The 18,126-nt window shown below is 61.9% G+C and overlaps 3 protein-coding genes across 13 annotated transcripts in view; 1 reads left to right on the forward strand and 2 right to left on the reverse strand.

The window, feature by feature from the left end:
• The first annotated feature begins 10,603 nt into the window (after positions 1-10,603).
• Positions 10,604-14,956, forward strand: Chrne (cholinergic receptor nicotinic epsilon subunit). The gene is made up of 12 exons (XM_060365007.1): positions 10,604-10,801; positions 11,233-11,508; positions 11,587-11,631; positions 11,714-11,823; positions 11,999-12,154; positions 12,294-12,394; positions 12,479-12,679; positions 12,808-12,922; positions 14,120-14,234; positions 14,317-14,500; positions 14,579-14,685; positions 14,756-14,956. Exons 1-12 carry the CDS (start codon positions 10,604-10,606, stop codon positions 14,909-14,911), a joined length of 1,764 nt encoding a protein of 587 aa, XP_060220990.1. The 3' UTR covers positions 14,912-14,956.
• On the reverse strand, positions 12,914-14,123 carry C11H17orf107 (chromosome 11 C17orf107 homolog). Its single transcript, XM_021651628.2, has 4 exons — positions 13,932-14,123; positions 13,597-13,791; positions 13,164-13,427; positions 12,914-13,069 (listed from the first exon to the last, which is right to left on the reverse strand). Exons 1-4 carry the CDS (start codon positions 13,995-13,997, stop codon positions 12,977-12,979), a joined length of 618 nt encoding a protein of 205 aa, XP_021507303.1. The 5' UTR covers positions 13,998-14,123; the 3' UTR covers positions 12,914-12,976.
• Positions 14,957-15,194: 238 nt separating the features above from the next.
• Positions 15,195-18,126, reverse strand: part of Mink1 (misshapen like kinase 1) — a 43,833-nt gene continuing 40,901 nt past the window's right edge. For all 11 annotated transcript variants that reach the window (XM_021651627.2, XM_021651625.2, XM_021651622.2 and 8 more), the window contains 9 exons: positions 18,006-18,114; positions 17,406-17,573; positions 17,179-17,322; positions 16,976-17,110; positions 16,791-16,891; positions 16,563-16,712; positions 16,323-16,482; positions 16,107-16,246; positions 15,195-15,999 (listed from right to left, as the gene is read on the reverse strand). In XM_021651627.2, the coding sequence (XP_021507302.1) occupies positions 15,916-15,999; positions 16,107-16,246; positions 16,323-16,482; positions 16,563-16,712; positions 16,791-16,891; positions 16,976-17,110; positions 17,179-17,322; positions 17,406-17,573; positions 18,006-18,114 (1,191 nt within the window). In that variant the 3' untranslated portion in view covers positions 15,195-15,915. The remainder of the gene's footprint in view (positions 16,000-16,106; positions 16,247-16,322; positions 16,483-16,562; positions 16,713-16,790; positions 16,892-16,975; positions 17,111-17,178; positions 17,323-17,405; positions 17,574-18,005; positions 18,115-18,126) is intronic.

Below are 18,126 nucleotides of genomic sequence, written 5' to 3' on the forward strand. Positions count from 1 at the left end.
CAGGTCTGTGTCCTGCATGTGTGCCTGGTGTCCGGGGAAAACACAAGAGGGTGTCAGATCTCCTGCTGCTGCAGACAGCTGCGAGCTGCCATGTGGGCGCTGGGAATCGAGTGGCTTCTCTGAGGTAGCAGCTGTTCTCAGCGGAGTGATCTCGCAGCCTGTGTGGTTGTTTTTGGGGTCTTATCCTGCGGCATGGCTGGCCTGCAGGCCGCGCAGTCCCTGTAAAATATGTGTGTATATAAAACAGTTTAAAATGAATGTCTATATTTTTTAAGTTTTTTTTTTTTTCCATACCCAGTGCTTATTAAGATTTTGGTTTAAATGTGTGGAGTCTGTATATCATTTTGAGCAAAACCAACCCTGTTTCCTTATCAAGTCCTGGGAACTGACATGAGGGTCTCTGCAAGAGCAGCAAACACTTAGACAACTAAACCTCCTCCGCTCCCTCAGGATTTTTTACTTGAGGCAGGGTCTCACTATCCCAGGCTAGCTTTGAATTCACATGTATTTAGGTCTTTTTAAAATCTTGAATAGTTTTTGTTTGTTTTCTTTAAAATTTTAAGATAATTGTATGATATGCATATGGGTGTTTTGCCTGTGTGTGTACCCCATGCATGCCTTCCCGCTCACGGTGGGGTGGGAGGACCTGTGGATCTGAGGCCAGCCTGGTCTACACAGTGAGTTCCAGTCCACCAGGGACTCCTGAGACCTGACTAGCAGTGATGTCAGCAGTCTGCCGGCCCTTCCCTTCCTCCTGCCTGCACTGGCGAGAACCTGCAGGCTGCGTGGAGTAAGGGCACAAGCGCCTGGCTCCCGAGCTTAGGGGATGTCATCAAGTGTGACATTTGTGGTAGTGTTTTTAAGGGTTCTGTTTGTTAGGGTTAGCAAGCCCCGCCCCATCGCCCCTTTCTGCTCCCATAGAGCGCTCCCCACTGCCCCATAGATGGTGGATGACAGGATCACTGCTGCTAACCTTTCTGCGCTTCTGCCCATGGTAAAGGGACGTCAGCTTTCCCATGAGATGCTGTGTTGTGCATCTCAGTCCTTTGAACTGAAATGAGTCCAGCCTGGTCTACAGAGTAAGGTCCAGGACTATACAGCCATGGCTACACAGAGAGACCCTATGTTGAAAAACAAAATAACAGAAAGAACAAAGGCTGGCCAGCACAGGAAGGCCGTTCCTTTGGCCGAGTGCCTGCTTGGCGTGCACAGCCCTGGGCTGGAGCCCGCTCTGAATAGAATGGGAGGGAGGCTGGATGCAGGAGGAGGATCAGGAGTTCAAGGCTATCCTTGGCTGAAGCCAGCCTGGTATATGGGAAGTCTCAGAAACAGGCGAGAGGCAGCTGGAGACGGCTCAGCGGTTAAGAGCACTTGCTGCTCCTGCGGAGGACCTGTTTGATTGCTAGCATGGACATGGCGGCCCCACAGCCATCTGCAGTTCCAGCTCTGGAGGACTCACGCTCTCTTCCGTCAAGCACACCCTCCAAGCCATGGTGATAGGCGGAGAGAGCGCTCATATATATAAAATACGTAGAAAAAGATTTTTAAAAAGGTTCTTAGTTTGGTAAAAATGAAATCATGAGGCAGGCATGGTCACCCTGGCTGGTAATTCCACCAGCAGGTTTAGGCAGCCCGGCCTGGGCTACGTGAGGTCTTGGTGTCCTTTGGGCTCAGCCTGTCTGGGTTGTCATAGTTTCATCTCTGTTGCTGCAATAAAACACGATGACCAAAAGCAACCTAGGAAGGGAAGACATTTATTAAGACATTTATTTGGTTGATAACTCCAGGTCACAGCCCCCACCCCTCCTCCCCCGAGAGAGTCACAGGAGCCTGAAGCAGAAACCATGAGGGAACTCTGTCAGCTTGTTCCTCTGGCTCCCTGGTAGGCACATGCAGAGCTAGCTTTTACATTTTTCTTTTTAATTTATGCACACGTGTGTGAACCTCTGTTAGTCACAAGTGCGGGAGCTCCCTGAGGCCAGGAGAACGCCCCAGATCCTCTGGAACTGGAGTTGCAAGAGCTTGTGAGGCACTGGGAATGGAGCTCCAGTCCCCAGGAGGAGCAGCCAGTGCTCTGACCACTGAGCCATCTCTCCAGCCTGCTTCTTTTGCACTTGCTCCTTCCCTCTCTCCCTCCTTCCCTCTCTTTTCCTCATTTCAACCTTCCTCCCCTTCTTTCTCCTTCCTTTCTTTCCCCCTTTTCTCTTTTTTCTTCTTTCTTTCTTCCCTCTCTTAGAGTCTCACTGTGTAGCCCAGACAGCGTAGAGTCCCAGCCTCAGCCTCTGGAGTTTCTAGGAGGACCGTCAGGCCTGGGTGTAAATGGCTGCTTTCTGTTACTGGCCTGCAGCCCTCAGAGCTTTTGTCTTAACTGTTGTTTCTCCTCTTCCTCCACTCTCCCCAACCTCCACCTTTTGAGACAGTATCTTGCTGAATAGCCTAGGATAGCCTCCCCTCCCTCCTTCTATCCATCCGTATTGGGACTTGAATCCAGGCCCTCACACATGGGTTATGCCCTAGCCCTCATAACTGGATTTCATCAGTAGTTTTTCAGGCAATTCTTGCACCTCTGTCTTCTGGGGCTTGATATCTGTTGACTTTCCGGTTTAGTTTTAAATCTTCCTGGCTCTTGGTATGATTTATTTGTGGTGGAACCTTTAACATATTCCTCTGAGGTTTGTGTTTCTGGCCTCTCAGCTTTAATGTGTTTGGTCCTGCTCTCCATGTTCCACCTGGCGGTGTAGTTTTGAGACAGGGTCTCTCTGTGTAGCCCTGGCTGTTCTGGAGCTCACTCTGTAGACCAGGCTGGCTTTGAACTCACAGAGATCCACCTGCCTTCGCCTTCCCTGGGTTGGGATAAAGACATGTGCCACCACACATTTCGGAGTCTGGGGCAGAAAGATTGTTGAGGTCAGGAGTTGGAAGCTAGCCTGGGCAAAATGTCAAGATCCTATCTGAAAGAGACAGAGGAGAGAGGAAGGAAGGAGGAGGGGAAAGTGGGGCTTAGGGAACCAATTCCAAGGCAGAATAAGAGCATGCCCATGTGCAGTGGAATGTTTCCAGCAGGTCTGCGTGTCTGAGTCACTAATTAAGCCATGACCCGAGATCTGCTTGGTCTCTGGACTGTGAACAGGAGTCTCCTCTCAGCGGGCTTCTGTTTGGCTCTGGCCCTGGCCCACGCTGGGAGGAAAATGCCCTTTGCTCATTTTGGGCCAGATTGGTCACTGTGTGAATCCTACAGCCCTGCCCCTGTCCAGGCCACTCTGCTTTCCCTGTATGACCCCACAGCCCTGCCCCTGTCCAGGCCACTCTGCTTTCCCTGTGTGACCCCACAGCCCTGCCCCTGTCAAGGCCACTCTGCTTTCCCTGTGTGACCCCACAGCCCTGTCCTTGTCCCAGCACTCTGCTTTTCTTGTGTGCAGCTTATTTTGCTGCTGTTTTTTGTTTTTGAAGGAGGCTCTTGCTCTGTAGCCCAGGCTGCCCTCAAATGCAAGACCTCTGGCCTCAGTCTCAAGCACTAGGTGACAGACACACTCAACTCTTTTTATGAACCCTCTAAGGGCGTTTTGTTACCTGCAGGGCTTTTTTGAGGGGGGCAGATTGGGGGTTGTGAGGGTTGAATGTGGGGACTTGCTTTGAAGGCCACTTTGTTTCATGTGTAGGTTTGCCTTCACGTAAGCATGTCTGGTGACACCTGGCGGCCAGAAGAGGGCACTGAACGAGACCCGCATAATGACCGAGCCAGCGGAGGGGAATGTCACTTTTCTCAAGGATGGGCTCCTCTTTGTCATCCAGGCCAGGTGTTCAGCCTAAGCACTCTCACAGAGGACTCGGTTTGCCTCGGCACACGCGTGGTGGCTTACAGCGTCCTCGGCACCTCGTGGTGGCTACGGCGTCCTCGGCACCCGCGTGGTGGCTTACAGCGTCCTGGGCACACAGGAGGTGGCTTACAGCGTCCTGGGCACACGGGAGGTGGCTTACAGAGTCCTCGGCACATGGAAGGTGGCTTACAGCGTCCTCGGCACACTCGTGGTGGCTACAGCATCCTTGGCACACTCGTGGTGGCTACGGCGTCCTCGGCACCCGCATGGTGGCTACGGTGTCCTCGGCACACTTGTGGTGGCTACGGCGTCCTCGGCACCCGCATGGTGGCTACGGTGTCCTCGGCACACTTGTGGTGGCTACGGCGTCCTCGGCACCCGCATGGTGGCTACGGTGTCCTCGGCACACTTGTGGTGGCTACGGCGTCCTCGGCACCCGCGTGGTGGCTACGGTGTCTGTAGCTGCAGTCTCGGGGCATCCAGTGTCCTCTGCTCACCCTGCTGAGCACGGAGCACACGCAGGAAGACATTCATACACGTAAAAGGAAAAGCTAACAATCCCCTCTGGTTGGGGGTGGCTCCGCGGCCAAGAGCACTGGCCGCGCTTGCAGAGGACCTGGTTCAGTTTCCAGCGCCCCCACGGCGGCTCCTCCCTAACTGCAGCTTCTGACTTCCACAGGCGCATCTGCCGGCAGAAGGCTCACTCGCATAAAGTAGATAAACCTGTAAAAAAGGAATGCTCTTCACGCCCTCCCTTCCCCGCCCGGCCCGGCTGGCCACAGGCAGTAGCTCTCCCTGCTCCAGCCGTCCGTGCCGCCATGAGGGTCACCAAACCTCTGAAATCAGCACTGTTTCTGCGAAGGCCACACAGCCTCCTGGGATTTGCTGCCAGTATTTAATGGAGCCGGGACTTCCCATCAAGATTCATGTCAGCTAATTAAAGAAAAGCAAGCAGCCTAATCCGCAAAGCCTCGGTGATCAGTGGCCGGGAGGAGGAGCCGGAGTCCGCCCTGGGGTACTCCGGGCCGGAGAGACCTGTGGCCGTCAGCGCGGGTTTCCAGGGGTGTGGGCCTCCGCCACACACAGGCTTCCAGCCCCACCCACTGCTGCAGGGGCGCTTTGAAATGTCTTCTCCTGGCAGCCACTATACAGGCCAGGCTGGCCTCGAACTCACAGAGATCTGCTATAAGACCTGGAGTCTCACCGCTCAGGAGCTCAGGATTGCGCCCTTCCCAGGAACTCTCACAGACCACAGCTCGATGCAAAAGCAAGAGGTTTATTGCTATCGCGATAGGGTCGTCCCTCCAAAGACAGGAGACGACCCCGAATATGCAAACACAGTTTTTATACCTGAAAATCAGGTCACTTTTGCTCTATGGTTTACAGCTGGTTGATTCTCAGAACGGTTCACCCCGCCCTTCAAGAGCTCTCTGCCCCTGGCTTCAATTCAAATAACCACAGTTGTTTCTCATTCCCGGGTGGGTGGCCCCTCACTGCCAGCCTCGGGTGCTGGGGTTACAGGCCCCCCAGGCCTTCTCTGTTTTTATTATCCGTTGATTGTGCGTGTGCGCAGGTACACGCCACAGGGCACACGTGGAAGCCGGAGGACAACTCTGGGTGTTGGCTTCCATCTTCCACCGTGTTCCTGCTGCTGTGCTGTGTAGTGCTGGCAATCTGAGCCCAGCGTTTCGGGGAGCGAGCGTCACCTAAGGGTGCCGTGTGCTGGGTGTGTCTCACCTGGTCTTCAGGCTTGTACTCTGAGCTTTGTCTGTCCTCAGGACAGAGTCTCACCGCCGAGCCCAGGCTGACCGTGGACAGTCAAGGTCACAGGGATCTCCGCACACACTTGGTTGGCCGCTCTGTCAATTTGCCACCAATTAGGCTCAGCTGCTGGCCTGAGGGTGCCCGGGTGGGCGTGCAGGACGCACTCCTCTCCGGCGCTGGCCTCCTGCTGGGGGACTGGGCACCCCGAGGCGCCCCGCCTTGTGCAGAGTGAGGCCCGGGAGAGGCGCTCTCAGCGCCGGGCACTGCCGGCTCCCAGCAGCTCAGGTGAGAAGTTTCAGAGCTCTCTGTTCACAGTCACCCTGCCCTGCCCCTCCATAGCCTCGGGAGAGCGGCCACACCGCCTTCACACTACTGTTTGCGAAGGAATCTTCCCTGAGTGTGGTGGGCACCCGTGGGCTCGCTCCTTCAGTCTTTCCACAGATTACCCAGCTTGCCGGGGGCTGTCAAGCTTGGACTTGCTGGGAGTGCCCGCTGCCCCCCCACTCTCACTCCCACCCCTGCTCCCCCACTCCCACCCCTGCCCCCAATCCCACCCTCACTCCCACCCCTGCCCCCAATCCCACCCCTCCCTCCCACCCCTGCCCCCCCTCCCACCCCTCCCTCCCATCCCTACCCCTCCCTCCCACCCTCCCACCTCTGTCCCCCCTCAATCTTCCTCCTCCCTCTCACCCCTCCCCCCTCCCTCCTACCCATGTCCCCCTGTGTTTCCTGCATGTGTGTGTGTGTGAGGGTGTCAGAAACCCTGGAATTGGAGTCACAGTTGTGAGCTATCTTGTGGGTGCTGGGAATCAAACCCCGATCCTGTGGAAGAATAGTAAACACACTTAACCACTGAGCCAGCTCCAAAAAAAAAAAAAAAAAATTCTTTTTGAGACAGGGTTTCTCTGCGTAGCCCTGGCTGTCTTCGAACTCGATCTGTAGACCAGGCTGGCCTCGAACTCAGCTTCACCTGCCTGCTGAGCCGTCTGCCCATGTTTCTTCTTTAGAGCAGTAGTTTTGATACAATGTTTCAAGAAAAGAAATTCTCACCCCCCAGATCACAAAAACCTCCCCCAGCGCCTTCAGCTAGGTTTGTCTATTTTTCGAGCTCTAATCCGGGCGAGGGGTCGCTTGCCTCATTGGTCTTGGCCTCCCAGTGATGCCCAGGCAGCCTGGTTCTCCCTTGTTCTCCCAGCTCCCATTGCGCTCCTGCTGGGTCAGGGTTTGCCGTGACTTTTGTGAGGTGTTTTCATCCTGTGGGCCGAGTCCCTCCTATGGGCCTTTTTGAACCTGACCAAGCCGTTCTCGGACCTTTACATAGGTATGTGCATCTTAAAATGAATATCAGGTTTCTTTCAAAATCACTTATAGATTACCTTAGGGAGAACCGACATCTTTATAATATTCTTTTTCTTTTGTTTTTTTTTCAAGACAGGGCTTCTATGTAATAGCCCTGGACTCCCTCTGTAGACCAGGCTGGCCTTGAACTCACAGAGATCTGCCTGCATCTGGGATTAAAGACATGTGCCTCATGGCCGGCTTAAACTTTACTTTCATTTCATGTGTGTTGCATGTATGTCTGTGTGGGGGTGTCATTCCCCTGGAACTGGAGTTACAGACAGTTGTGAGCACCACGTGGGTGCTGGGAATTATTGCTAGGTCCCTTGAAGAACAAGCAGCGTCTTTAGCAGCGGAGCCAACTCTCCAGGCCGTTTTCTCTTTTCGAGTTTCTAGAGAGGAAATCTTTTTGCTCTGGGCCTGTTAACAGCCTGGTCCCCACGGGGACTGCCGGGGGCTCCTCTCAGGCCTTTTCCTCTTCTTTTGGAGATTACATCTTGCTACGTAGGCCAGGCTGGTCTTGATTTTCCTCCTTTCTCAATGCTGGGATTCAAAGTGGGCTCAGAGGTTAAGAGCACTGTCTGCTCTCCCAGAGGTCCTGAGTTCAATTCCCAGCACCCACCTGGTGGCTCACAACCATCTGTACTGAGATCTGATGCCCTCTTCTGGCCTGCAGGTGTACATGCAGACAGAGCACTCCAAACATTAAATATAATTGTTAAAAAAAGAAAAAAGTGGGCTAAGGCACACTTTACTCTTCTCTTTCTGTTTTTTTATTGTTAAAAGGCCTTTTTTCTGTACTATATCATGAGGTCTCTGGCGTTATTTTTAAAAATACTTTTGTTTTTTTCAGACAGGGTTTCTTTGTATAGTCCTGGCTGTCCTGGAACTCACCCTGTAGACCAGGCTGGCCTCCAACTCAGAGATCCACCTGCCCCTGCTGGGCTCACAGGGGTGTACCACCACTGCTTGACTCAGAACCGTCATACTGACCTAGCCAAGGTCAAATGATTGCATAAGTCATTTTATCCAGTTTATTAAAAGCAGTAACACTGGTTTTATTCTGCTCTGAATCTAAGCCCTTTTGATTCATGGGTCCATTTCCTGACACTTAAAAATTTCACATATACTTATGTAATTTCAGAATATATATATATATGTATGTGTGTGTGTGTGTTTATTATGTACCTCCCCCCCCTTTTTTAAGCCAGGCTTGGTGGTGCACGCTTGGGAGGAGGAGGCCTGTGAGTTTATTCCAGACCATCCAGGGGCCAGGGCTTACACAGAGACTCCGTCTCACTCAAAGATTCTACTTCTCAGTGCTGCAAATACAGCTCAACGCTAGAGCACCTGCCTAGCACGGAGGAGGCCGAAATTGGATCCTTGTGCCATGAAAAGAAAATCCACTTTTTACCCCAGTGCTGGAGAACCAGAGCTTCAGATGTCCTGGCCAACCACTTCACCTTGGAATATACCCAGCCCTAAACGTTCTAATGAGGGGGGACTTAAAGGAGGCATTTTGAGGTAATTCATTTAACCTAAAGAAGTGCTGGAACCAGGCACAGTGGCTCACACCTGTGATCCCAGCACTCCGGAGACAGAGGCAGGCAGAGCTCTTGAATTCAAGACCAGCCAGCGCTGCAGCCAGAGCTCAGAAAGGGGCAGAGGCTGGAGAGACGGCTTGGTGGTTAAGAGCACTGGCTGCTCTTCCAGAGGACCCAGGTTCAGTCCCCAGCACCACACGGTGGCTCACACCTGTCTTTAACTCCTCTTCCAGGGGATCCGACACCCTCTCCTACATGTAGCCGAACACCAGTGCACAGAAAATAAAGAGAAGTGATCTTTTAAGGTTGGCGGCCAACCTCCGGCGTCTCTGGGCTGGATTGCTGAAGGCTCCGCTTGTCCCTGCGGCAGCCTGGTCCACGGGAGAGGCTTCGGCAATGAGCGAGTTCCGGAGTTCCTGCTTGACGGAGTTCCTAGGGACCCAGCTTGGGTCGGGTGCCCTCCCTGGAACTCTTGTGGTCAAGGGAGGAGTGTCTCAGTGGCTAGCTGGCTTAGTCTCTGCTCTGTGGCCGGCCAAGGCCACTCAGAGAAGGAAGCATTCGACGGGGCTGGCCCACAGCTTCAGAGGTGAGTCCGTGTCACCACGGCGGGAGGCGGGCGGGCGGGCGGGCGGGCGGCACTGGAGCCGAGGCCGCGGCTCACACCCTCGACCACAGGCCGGAGAGGAGAAGACAGAGGCGGAGAGGCGTGGGGAGGCCTGGCTAGGGCCTTTAAAACCTCAAAGCCCGCGGGCCACCGCCCTCCAGGCCACACCTCTTCCGAACAGCTCACCAGCTGGGGGCTAACCTGGCCCACGGTTGAGCGTGTGGGGTCGCCCTCACGCCCACCGTCACGTGGCCATTTCCTCTGGCCTGAGGTTGGCGAGAACAGTTCGGGCAGAGGACGGGAGCCGCTGCTGCGATCATCTGTGCGGCAGTCGTCGTCCAGCGTCGGCAGCCACGGCGGCTCGTGTGCGGGCCGCTGCCCCTGCGGGGGTCGGTGTGCGCAGCCGCGGGGGGGGCGAAGCGGCCGGGTGTCCGGAGCCGCTTCCTGCTGGGCAGCGACCTTCGCGCCGGAGAAACCGGGGTCTCCAGGGTGCACAGCCGAGCGGGGCTCCCGGGCGTGTCCCCGCCCCCCGGGGGTTATCCCCGACCCCGGGGTACCCCCGGCCCCTTCCTGCTGTGCCAGCGCTCGGGACGTTAGCGGAGGAGCTGGTCACGGCCTCCTCTCCTCACGCGTGTCTTCTTGCTTGGTGACTGACTTTTACGGAGCCGCCCGCAGCCGGCACACCTGGGCCCCGAGCTTGGAATCGGGCTGTGGCGCCTGGGGACTGGTCAAACGGGAGTCTCCAGCCAACCCCGAGGGCAGCGAGGCGGAGGCGGCCAGCGCGGGGAGTGCGAAGCCCCAGGAGCAGCCCCGGGCGGAGGGGGCGGGAGCGGGGAGGGCAGAGGCTTGGGGGGGGTCTCGGAGGAGGGAGGGGAGCGGGCAGGAAGGGAACCCGTCACCATTCCCCTGCGGAAGGACCTCGGCTGCAGGTCACGCGCTCAGGGCAGCCGTGACTGCTCTGCTGGCCTGGGGTGGCGGGCACGGTGCGCGGAGGGCTCCTGGCAGGGCGCGGTGCTAGGCTCTGGGCGCTGAGGGGGTGAGGCGGGGTGGGGGGGAGACTGTAGTTTGCTCTGGGCAGTTCGAGGCTAGCCTGGCCAGTGTGTCCCCTCCCTTAAAGGCCAAGCGAACAAGGCTCCGTACTGTGTACCACGCAGCACCTGGACCTCTTTAGAGAGCAGATTTAACCAGGCCTCGCCCATGCTCACACCTGCAGTCCCAGCCCCTTGAGGATCAGGAGATCCTGGGATCTCCTGGGGATCAGGAGTTCAAGGCCAGCCTGGGCCACGTGGCGAGACTGAGGTATTTTGGCAGCAGTATTGGTGAGCACCATAACATGGCAGCAAGAAAAGGCAGGGAGTCGCAGGCGTCCCTGGGAGTTACGGGCCAGAGCGGGTTTATTCGGGGTGTTGAAGGGGGGCCCAGACTGAAGCAGCCTTTGCCAGGTCAGGCATGTGTGCCCGCCTGTCCCATGGCCATCGTCACGCTCCGGGCGGGTGCGACTTGGCCCCTGCAGGGGTCTGCTAGCACCTTCTGCAATGGGGGCTGTGGCGGCTGCTCCCCTGCGCACGCGCACAGGCTCGTGTTTGAAAGGCCGTCCGGGCCAGTGGAGGGGTGCGGTCCTGCTGAGGAGGCGTGACACCGGGGCCCCGGGGGTGCCGCCTGCAGAGTGGAGCTCTGGGCAGCTGCTCCAGCGCCACCCTGCTGCCCGCCCGCCATGCTGGCTATGGACCAGGGTGCGAAGCCCAGCGACGGAGAAGTGGCTACCCCGGGGGCCGCACTCCCTGGGAGGCAGAGCTAGCCACCCGCACAAGTGGTCCCAAGTGCTGCCAGAGGCTGGCCTCTCCCGAGGTGACAGGCCTGTGGCTACAGAGCCGCCTGAAGCCCACGCAAAGGATGCTGGGACAGGGTGGGGCAAGGGATACAGGATGGGTCAGCTGCCTCTGGAAGCAGCCAGACAGGCAGATTAGGTGACAGTCCCCTAACCCAGCCCGGAACTAACGCCCTCCTCCCCTTCCCGCGGGCACCTGGGCTGCCCCCTCCACGGCTGCGGGAGCTCAGAATAACCCTGAGAGCCGGGCAGCGGGATGGCGGGGGCCCTGCTCCGGGCCCTGCTTCTCTCCATGCTCCTCGGTAGGAAGGGGCGAGGGAAAGGACCAGGGCGTAGACGCAGGGCAGTGTGGGTCCCCGGGGCACGACTGTGGGTTTAGGAGACACCCCGAAAGGTGAGCAGGAGCCCCGCACGGGCCCTGGGGCAGGGCTGCGGCTCCATGCCAGTGGTTCCTTCCCGGCGCCCCCAGGCGGGAGCCAGGGCAAGAATGAGGAGCTCCGCCTGTATCACCATCTCTTCGACAACTACGACCCGGGGTGCCGGCCGGTCAGGAGGCCCGAGGACACGGTGACCATCACCCTCAAGGTCACGCTGACCAACCTCATCTCCCTGGTAAGGCCCTGCCCATCCCCAGCCTGCACCCTCAGGGTGGCCCTGGGTCCTGGCTTCAGGCACCTCTTGCTGTTGCAGAACGAGAAAGAGGAGACCCTGACCACCAGCGTCTGGATCGGGATCGTGAGTCAGCGGCGGGGTGGAGGGATGCAGGCGGCCTTCCTCCTGCCAGGCCCGCACCCAGGCGCTCACCCCCCCCCCCCAGGACTGGCATGACTACAGGCTCAACTTCAGCAAGGACGACTTCGCGGGCCTGAAGACCCTGCGGGTTCCCGCTGAGGAAGTGTGGCTGCCGGAGATTGTTCTGGAAAACAAGTGAGGGCTGGCCACGGGCGGGTCGGCGAGGGGGGAGGGAGGGCTGTGGGGAGCCCATGGACGGCTGTGAGGAGCCCGTGAGGGAGGGCTGTGAGGAGCCCATGGACGGCTGTGGAGAGCCCCATGGACGGCTGCGGGGAACCCCATGGACGGCTGAGGAGCCCGGCCTCCGCAGCATCGACGGGCAGTTCGGAGTGGCCTACGAAGCCAACGTGCTGGTGTACGAGGGGGGCTACGTGAGCTGGCTGCCGCCGGCCATCTACCGCAGCACCTGCGCCGTGGAGGTCACCTACTTCCCCTTCGACTGGCAGAACTGCTCCCTCGTGTTCCGGTGGGCAGAGGCGTGCGGGCGCCTGGGGGTGGGGGGAGGCCCGGGAGGGGGGGGGAAGCCGGGAGGGGGGGGAGGCCCGGGAGGGGGGGAGGCCCGGGAGGGGCGGGTCCGGCCGAGGGTGCAGTCCGGCCTGTTGCAGCTCCCAGAGCTACAACGCGGAGGAGGTGGAGTTCGCCTTCGCCGTGGACGACGCCGGCGACGCCATCGACACCATCGACATCGACACCGAGGCTTTCACGGGTGAAGGGGCCGGGGCGCGGTGGGGGGGCCTCGGCCTGACCCGGGGCGCGGTGGGGGCTGACCACCCCGCCCCACCGCCCGCAGAGAACGGAGAGTGGGCCATCGACTACTGCCCAGGCGCGATCCGCCGCTACCGCCAAGGCCCCGCCGAAGGCCCCGAGCAGACTGACATCACCTACACGCTCATCATCCGCCGGAAGCCGCTGTTTTACGTCATCAACATCATCGTCCCCTGCGTGCTCATTTCTGGCCTGGTGCTGCTCGCTTACTTCCTGCCCGCGCAGGGTGAGGGTGGCCGGCCCCCGCCCGACCCCCGCCTGACCCCTGCCCCGGCCGGCCGGCTCCCCCCTCGCCCCTCACGGCTCGGTCCTCTCCTCCCCTCCCCTCCCCTCCCCTCCCCGCTCGCCCCCCAGCCGGCGGCCAGAAGTGCACGGTCTCCATCAACGTCCTGCTGGCCCAGACCGTCTTCCTGTTTCTGATCGCCCAGAAGACCCCGGAGACGTCTCTGAGCGTGCCGCTGCTGGGCAGGTAGCGCGCGGGGCCGGCGAGGAGGGCGCGAGGGCGCGCTGCCGGGGAGGGCTTTTATTTGGGGCCGGGGTGAGGCCGGGCCGCCGGGGGGTTGCCTGGCGCCCCGTCCTCGCTGCTGCTGCACACCTGGAGGTCTCCGGAGCGTCTCTGGGGTGGGGGGGGGCGGAGGGGACAGCTCAGCCCGTCCCCACCCCACCTCCCCACCTCCCCACCCCTGCCGCACCCCGAGGCCTGAACGCACCGGCTCCCCGGGGACCCCCAGGCCCAGCTGGCGCAGGGCTTCCTGCAGGGACGAGGTGGACGCCTGCAGGCCGCGTCCACACAGGCACAGCCACACCCCCTGGGCCAGGTACCGGGCGCCGGCGCCGGCGGCGGCTCCCGCTCGCAGGATCCCCTGCCGCGCGGCCAGGGCCAGGCGGGCCAGGGCCCTGCCGGGGTCCCCGGCGCCCGGGGCGTCGCTGCCGTCCGGCCGCTGCACCTCCTGCTGCAGCCACAGGGCGGAGACCTGCGCGGGCGGCGCAGTTAGCCACAGGGCGCCCCCCCCACTCCCCCAACCCCCATCCCCCGCACCCCCATCCCCCATCCCCCGCACCCCCATCCCCGCACCCCCATCCCCCGCACCCCCATCCCCCGCACCCCCACACACCCCACACCCCCAGCGCCCCGGGCCGCACCTCCAGCAGGGTGGCCCCGAGGCTCACGACGCTGGCCGCAGCCTCCCTCAGCACCAGCCCCAGGGTGGCCTTCTGGGCGGCGTCGGGGTCCGGGGGCTCCTGGGCCTTCAGCTCATTGAACCTCTGCTCCAGATACTCGTGGGCCGCGGCCACCGCGAGTTCCAGGGACGCCAGGAGCGGGGGCTGGAGGGCCACCTGGGGGCGGGGCGGGGTCTCGGCAGGGGGTGCCCGCCCGCCCGCAGCCCTCCACCCTCCCGCTCCCTCCGTCCTCCCCTCGCCCTCCCCCTCCCTGTCACGCCCCCCCCTCCCTGTCACGTCCCCCACCTCGCGCTCACCTCCGTGGAGCTGTGGAAGTGGTAGACCCACAGCAGGGTGTCCAGGTTGCTGGGAGTCCCCTTCATGGCCGCGCCGATGGCGGCCGGGAAGGCGGCGAGGGGCCACCCAGCGGCCGGCGGAGGCGTTTGTGAGGCGGAGGGCGGCGGTGCCCCGTCTGCGGGCGCTGTGACGCCCGCGCGTGTCCCAGGTACCTGCTCTTCGTCATGGTGGTCGCCACGCTCATCGTCACGAACTGCGTCATCGTGCTCAACGTGTCTCTAAGGACGCCGACGACCCACGCGGCGGCCCCGGGGCTGCGCCGGGTGAGCGGGGCTCCGGGGCTGTGGGGCAGCGGGGCTGCAGGCCGAGGGCCGCACTGACCGCCGCCGCCGCGCTCCGCCGCAGGTTTTGCTGGAGCTGCTGCCGCGCCTCCTGGGTTCGAGGCCGCCCCCGGAGGCCCCGCGAGCCGCCCCCGCCAGGCGCGCGTCGTCCCTGGGCATTCTGCTCCGCGCGGAGGAGCTCATCCTGCGGAAGCCGCGCAGCGAGCTGGTGTTCGAGGGGCAGCGGCATCGCCAGGGCGCCTGGGCGGGTGAGCACGCTCGGTGGGGCCCGGCCCCGCGCGCGCTCCGCGGCCCTCCGTAACCCAGCGCGGCGTGTCGCCCAGCAGCTGCGCTCTGCCAGAGCCTGGGGGCCGCGGCGCCCGAGGTCCGCCGCTGCGTGGACGCCGTGAACTTCGTGGCCGAGAGCACGCGGGAGCAGGAAGCCACGGGCGAGGTGGGTGCGGCGGAGGCGGCGGCCCGGGAGCCCCGCCCCCGTGCCCGCTGCCAGCCGCCGTCTCTCCCAGGAGCTGTCCCACTGGGTGAGGATGGGCAAGGCCCTGGACAACATCTGCTTCTGGGCAGCGCTGGTGCTCTTCAGCGTCGGCTCCACCGTCATCTTCCTCGGCGGTTACTTCAACCAAGTTCCCGACCTCCCCTACCCGCCGTGCATCCGACCCTGAGCCTGCGCCCCCCGACAGGCCGTGACAATAAACGCGTTGTGTGGACTTGCGGGCGTGTGGCGTGCGGCCGGCTCCCCGGCGGCAGGGTGCTGCCCCCTCGGCCCCCTCGCTATGTTGATGGCCGGCGAGTCCGGCTGGTCCCCCAGGCTCAGGACCGAGGATGGCCCGGCCCGGCCCGATCCCCCTGCCTTGTCTGAGCCCTGGCCTCCACCCTCTGCATTCCCAGCCCTGAGAGCTCTCCCGGCCCGAGAGAAAGCGATGGCGGGATCGCAGCATGGTGGGCGCTGGTTGAATTGTCTTTATTAACAAACGGGATATCCAAGGCCACTACATGGAGAAGGGGCACAGGAGCGAGGAGGACTACTTGCTGCTCACACTATGTACAGATGCAAGCAAGGGAGCACGGAGGCGGCGGCTCTCCCTCCGGGGAAAGGAGAGGCCAGAGGGGAGGGTGGAGGGAGGAATGTTTGGCTGTGGGGTCCCTCCTCCCTTCCCTGGGCCTGGGGGGAGGGGAGTCATTAAAGTGCTTTCAGAAAATGAGGAAATGGTCCCTGCCCCTGGAGTGGCTGGTGACCCCCCAGAACCCAGGGCCTAGCGAACAACCCCCCCAAGAGTCTGGTACATTCAAGGGGGGAGCCGGCTCCCCTGGCGTGCAAATAAAAGGGGTACAGGGCCCTGCTCAGTCAGCAGCAACGGGGCAAGGGGCGCGGCCCCAGAACTCTCCTGGGTGGAGAGGGGGAGGAGCGAGGCCCGCTCCATTCCTGGCTGGGGGACGCTGAGCCTTTCCCGGAGGTTGGGGAGGCACAGTTTTGAGAACACGTTGGGAGAAAGGATGGTCACGTGATCACAAAAGCTTCAGGGAGCAGAGGTCACGTTCCCAGCAGGCTCCAGTGAATCAAACCAGTAAAAGCAAAAGCCGGGGGGGGGGGGGGGGGGGGGGGGGGGGCGCGGGGCGGCCTGGGTGGTCTGGCTGTGGGACAGGGCTGGGCCCGGCTGGGGCCTCATCACCAGTTCATGATGCAGTTCCGGTTCAGCGTCATAAAGTAAACCTGGCTGCTTCCCCCAGAGCGGACCGAGGCGAAGAACACCTGGATGAGGTAGAGAGGGCGGCACTACAGTGAGCGCGTGCTGGGGGAGGACCCTTCCGCCCGCCCCCGCGCGGCCCCCCCCCCCCCCCGCGCGGCCGGGCCCGCACCTTGTCGTTGCGCTCGCACAGGAACTTGAGCCTCTGGGCTCGCTTGTGCATGAAGACGCCGTCCAGGTGGCCCGTCTCCACGGAGCGGATCTCGATGGCTTTCTCTCCCCAGCCCATGATCTGGTTGGAGCAGATGTAGGCTGCGGGGAGAGGACGGAGGGGCTGGAGGGAGGCCGCGGCGGGCGCCTCGGCACGCGCGGCGCGGCCCCCACTCACCGACAGAGGTGGGCATCTCCCCCCACTGCAGCACCACGTCCTTGATGATGCGCCCGTACGTGTTCACGTACACGCCCTCGTCCTCGTAGCACAGCAGCATCTCCATGCCGTCGGTGTTGGGGAGGAAGATGATGGCGTGGGGCGTGATCTGGCTCTGGATCTAGGAGGGAAAGGCGGCCGCTCACGTCCCCGCCCGCGGCCCGCTCACCCCCCCCCCCGCCCCGGCCCCTCGGCGCTCACGTGCACGGGGATGTAGACGTCGTAGCTGTTCCCGGAGTCCACGTCCACGGCGTGGAAGCCGGCGCTGGAGCCGTAGATGACCTTGAGCCGCTGCCCCTCCTCCACCGTCAGGTCCACCAGCAGGGGCCGGTGAGGCAGGTCGGCGAAGGACTGCGGAGGAGGCGCGGCTCAGCGGGGGGGGGGGGGGGGGAGGAGAGAGGGGGGCCGCCCCGGGGACGCCGGGGTTACCTTGAAGGCCATGAACTTGTGGTAGGGTTTGGGGGCCCAGGCGTACACCTCCACCGAGCTCTTGAGGGCGATGACCAGGAACTTGATGCGCTCGTACTTGACTGCGGGCGGGAGGGGACGCCGTGACTCGCGGTCCGCGCCCCCGCCCGCCCCCCGCCCCTCCCGCCCGCCGGGCGCGTCCTCACCGACGCGGTAGTGGCCGCAGCCCTCCATGTCGCCCACGGTGGTCCAGCCCTGCTTCTTCTCCACCTCGGGGTCGTTGTGCAGAATCTTGTTCCGAAGCCAGGACAGGTAATAGACCCGCAGCTTGTTCCTCTTCCCTGAGGAGGAGACGGCGGGCATGAGCGGCGCCCCCGCACGCGCAGGGCCCGGCGCCCCCGGCGCGCACCTGAGATGGTGATGAGCAGGTTGAGGCCCTCCAGCACGTCCATCTGCTGGAAGCGCCGCCGCCCGATCAGCCCGTACACCTTGCCCTGGCCGCTGCGGTCCAGCAGCATCAGCCCGTTCTCCGTGCCCACCAGCAGGTTGACCCCTGCAACGGGAGTCCTCGCCGTCAGCGGCCGAGCCGGGCTCCGGACCGCCCACGCCGGAGGCCGCACCCCGGCCCTGCCTCACCCCAGAGGGCGGCGCACAGGATCTCCGAGTTGAATCGCTTCTTGTACTTCCGGATCTCGGGCGTCTCACTGTGCGCCCGGGTGTTGGCAGGGTTGACGTTGACCACGGAGCCCTTCCTCACGTCGAACTGCAGCTGGTCCAGGCGGCCGCCCTCTCCACCCACCAGGGCTGCCGGGGAGGAGGGACGGGGGAGGGTGGGCGACGGCCCCTCGCTGTCTTTTGCATTCGCCTGCCCCTGCAGCTGACCCTGGTACACCGGAATAGCCAGGCGGAAGGCAGGTGCGCGACAAGGGCACCGCCCAACCCTGACCCGGCCCCGCCTCCCTGCCGCTCAGCCCTCAACCTGTGCCCAGCTCCCTCAGCCACTGTGCGAGGACCCCCCACTTGTTACCCTGCCTGGGCAGGGGCTCATGGAGGCCAGCAGAGGGCATCAGCCCCTGGCGGGAGCAGCTCAGAGGCATGCTGGGAACCATGCTGGGAACCATGCTGGGCTCTCCGTAAGAGCGGTGTCTCTCAGCCCCTCCACACAGCCTCGTCCTCAGAGAGCTCCCGGCCGGCCTAGCGCTGGCCCCCAGCCTCCCGGTGGGCACCCGTCCTCACCTGTGACGGGGATGGCATCCCCAGTGCCTCCGGGCTGGTAGAGCCCCAGATCCACAAACATGGTGAACGAGCTCTTCCCAGAGGCCTTTACCAGCCCCCGAGACTGGTACTGTGGGGGAGG

This window comes from Meriones unguiculatus, chromosome 11 (assembly GCF_030254825.1).
Source record: "Meriones unguiculatus strain TT.TT164.6M chromosome 11, Bangor_MerUng_6.1, whole genome shotgun sequence".
In the NCBI taxonomy this organism is placed as follows: domain Eukaryota; kingdom Metazoa; phylum Chordata; class Mammalia; order Rodentia; family Muridae; genus Meriones; species Meriones unguiculatus.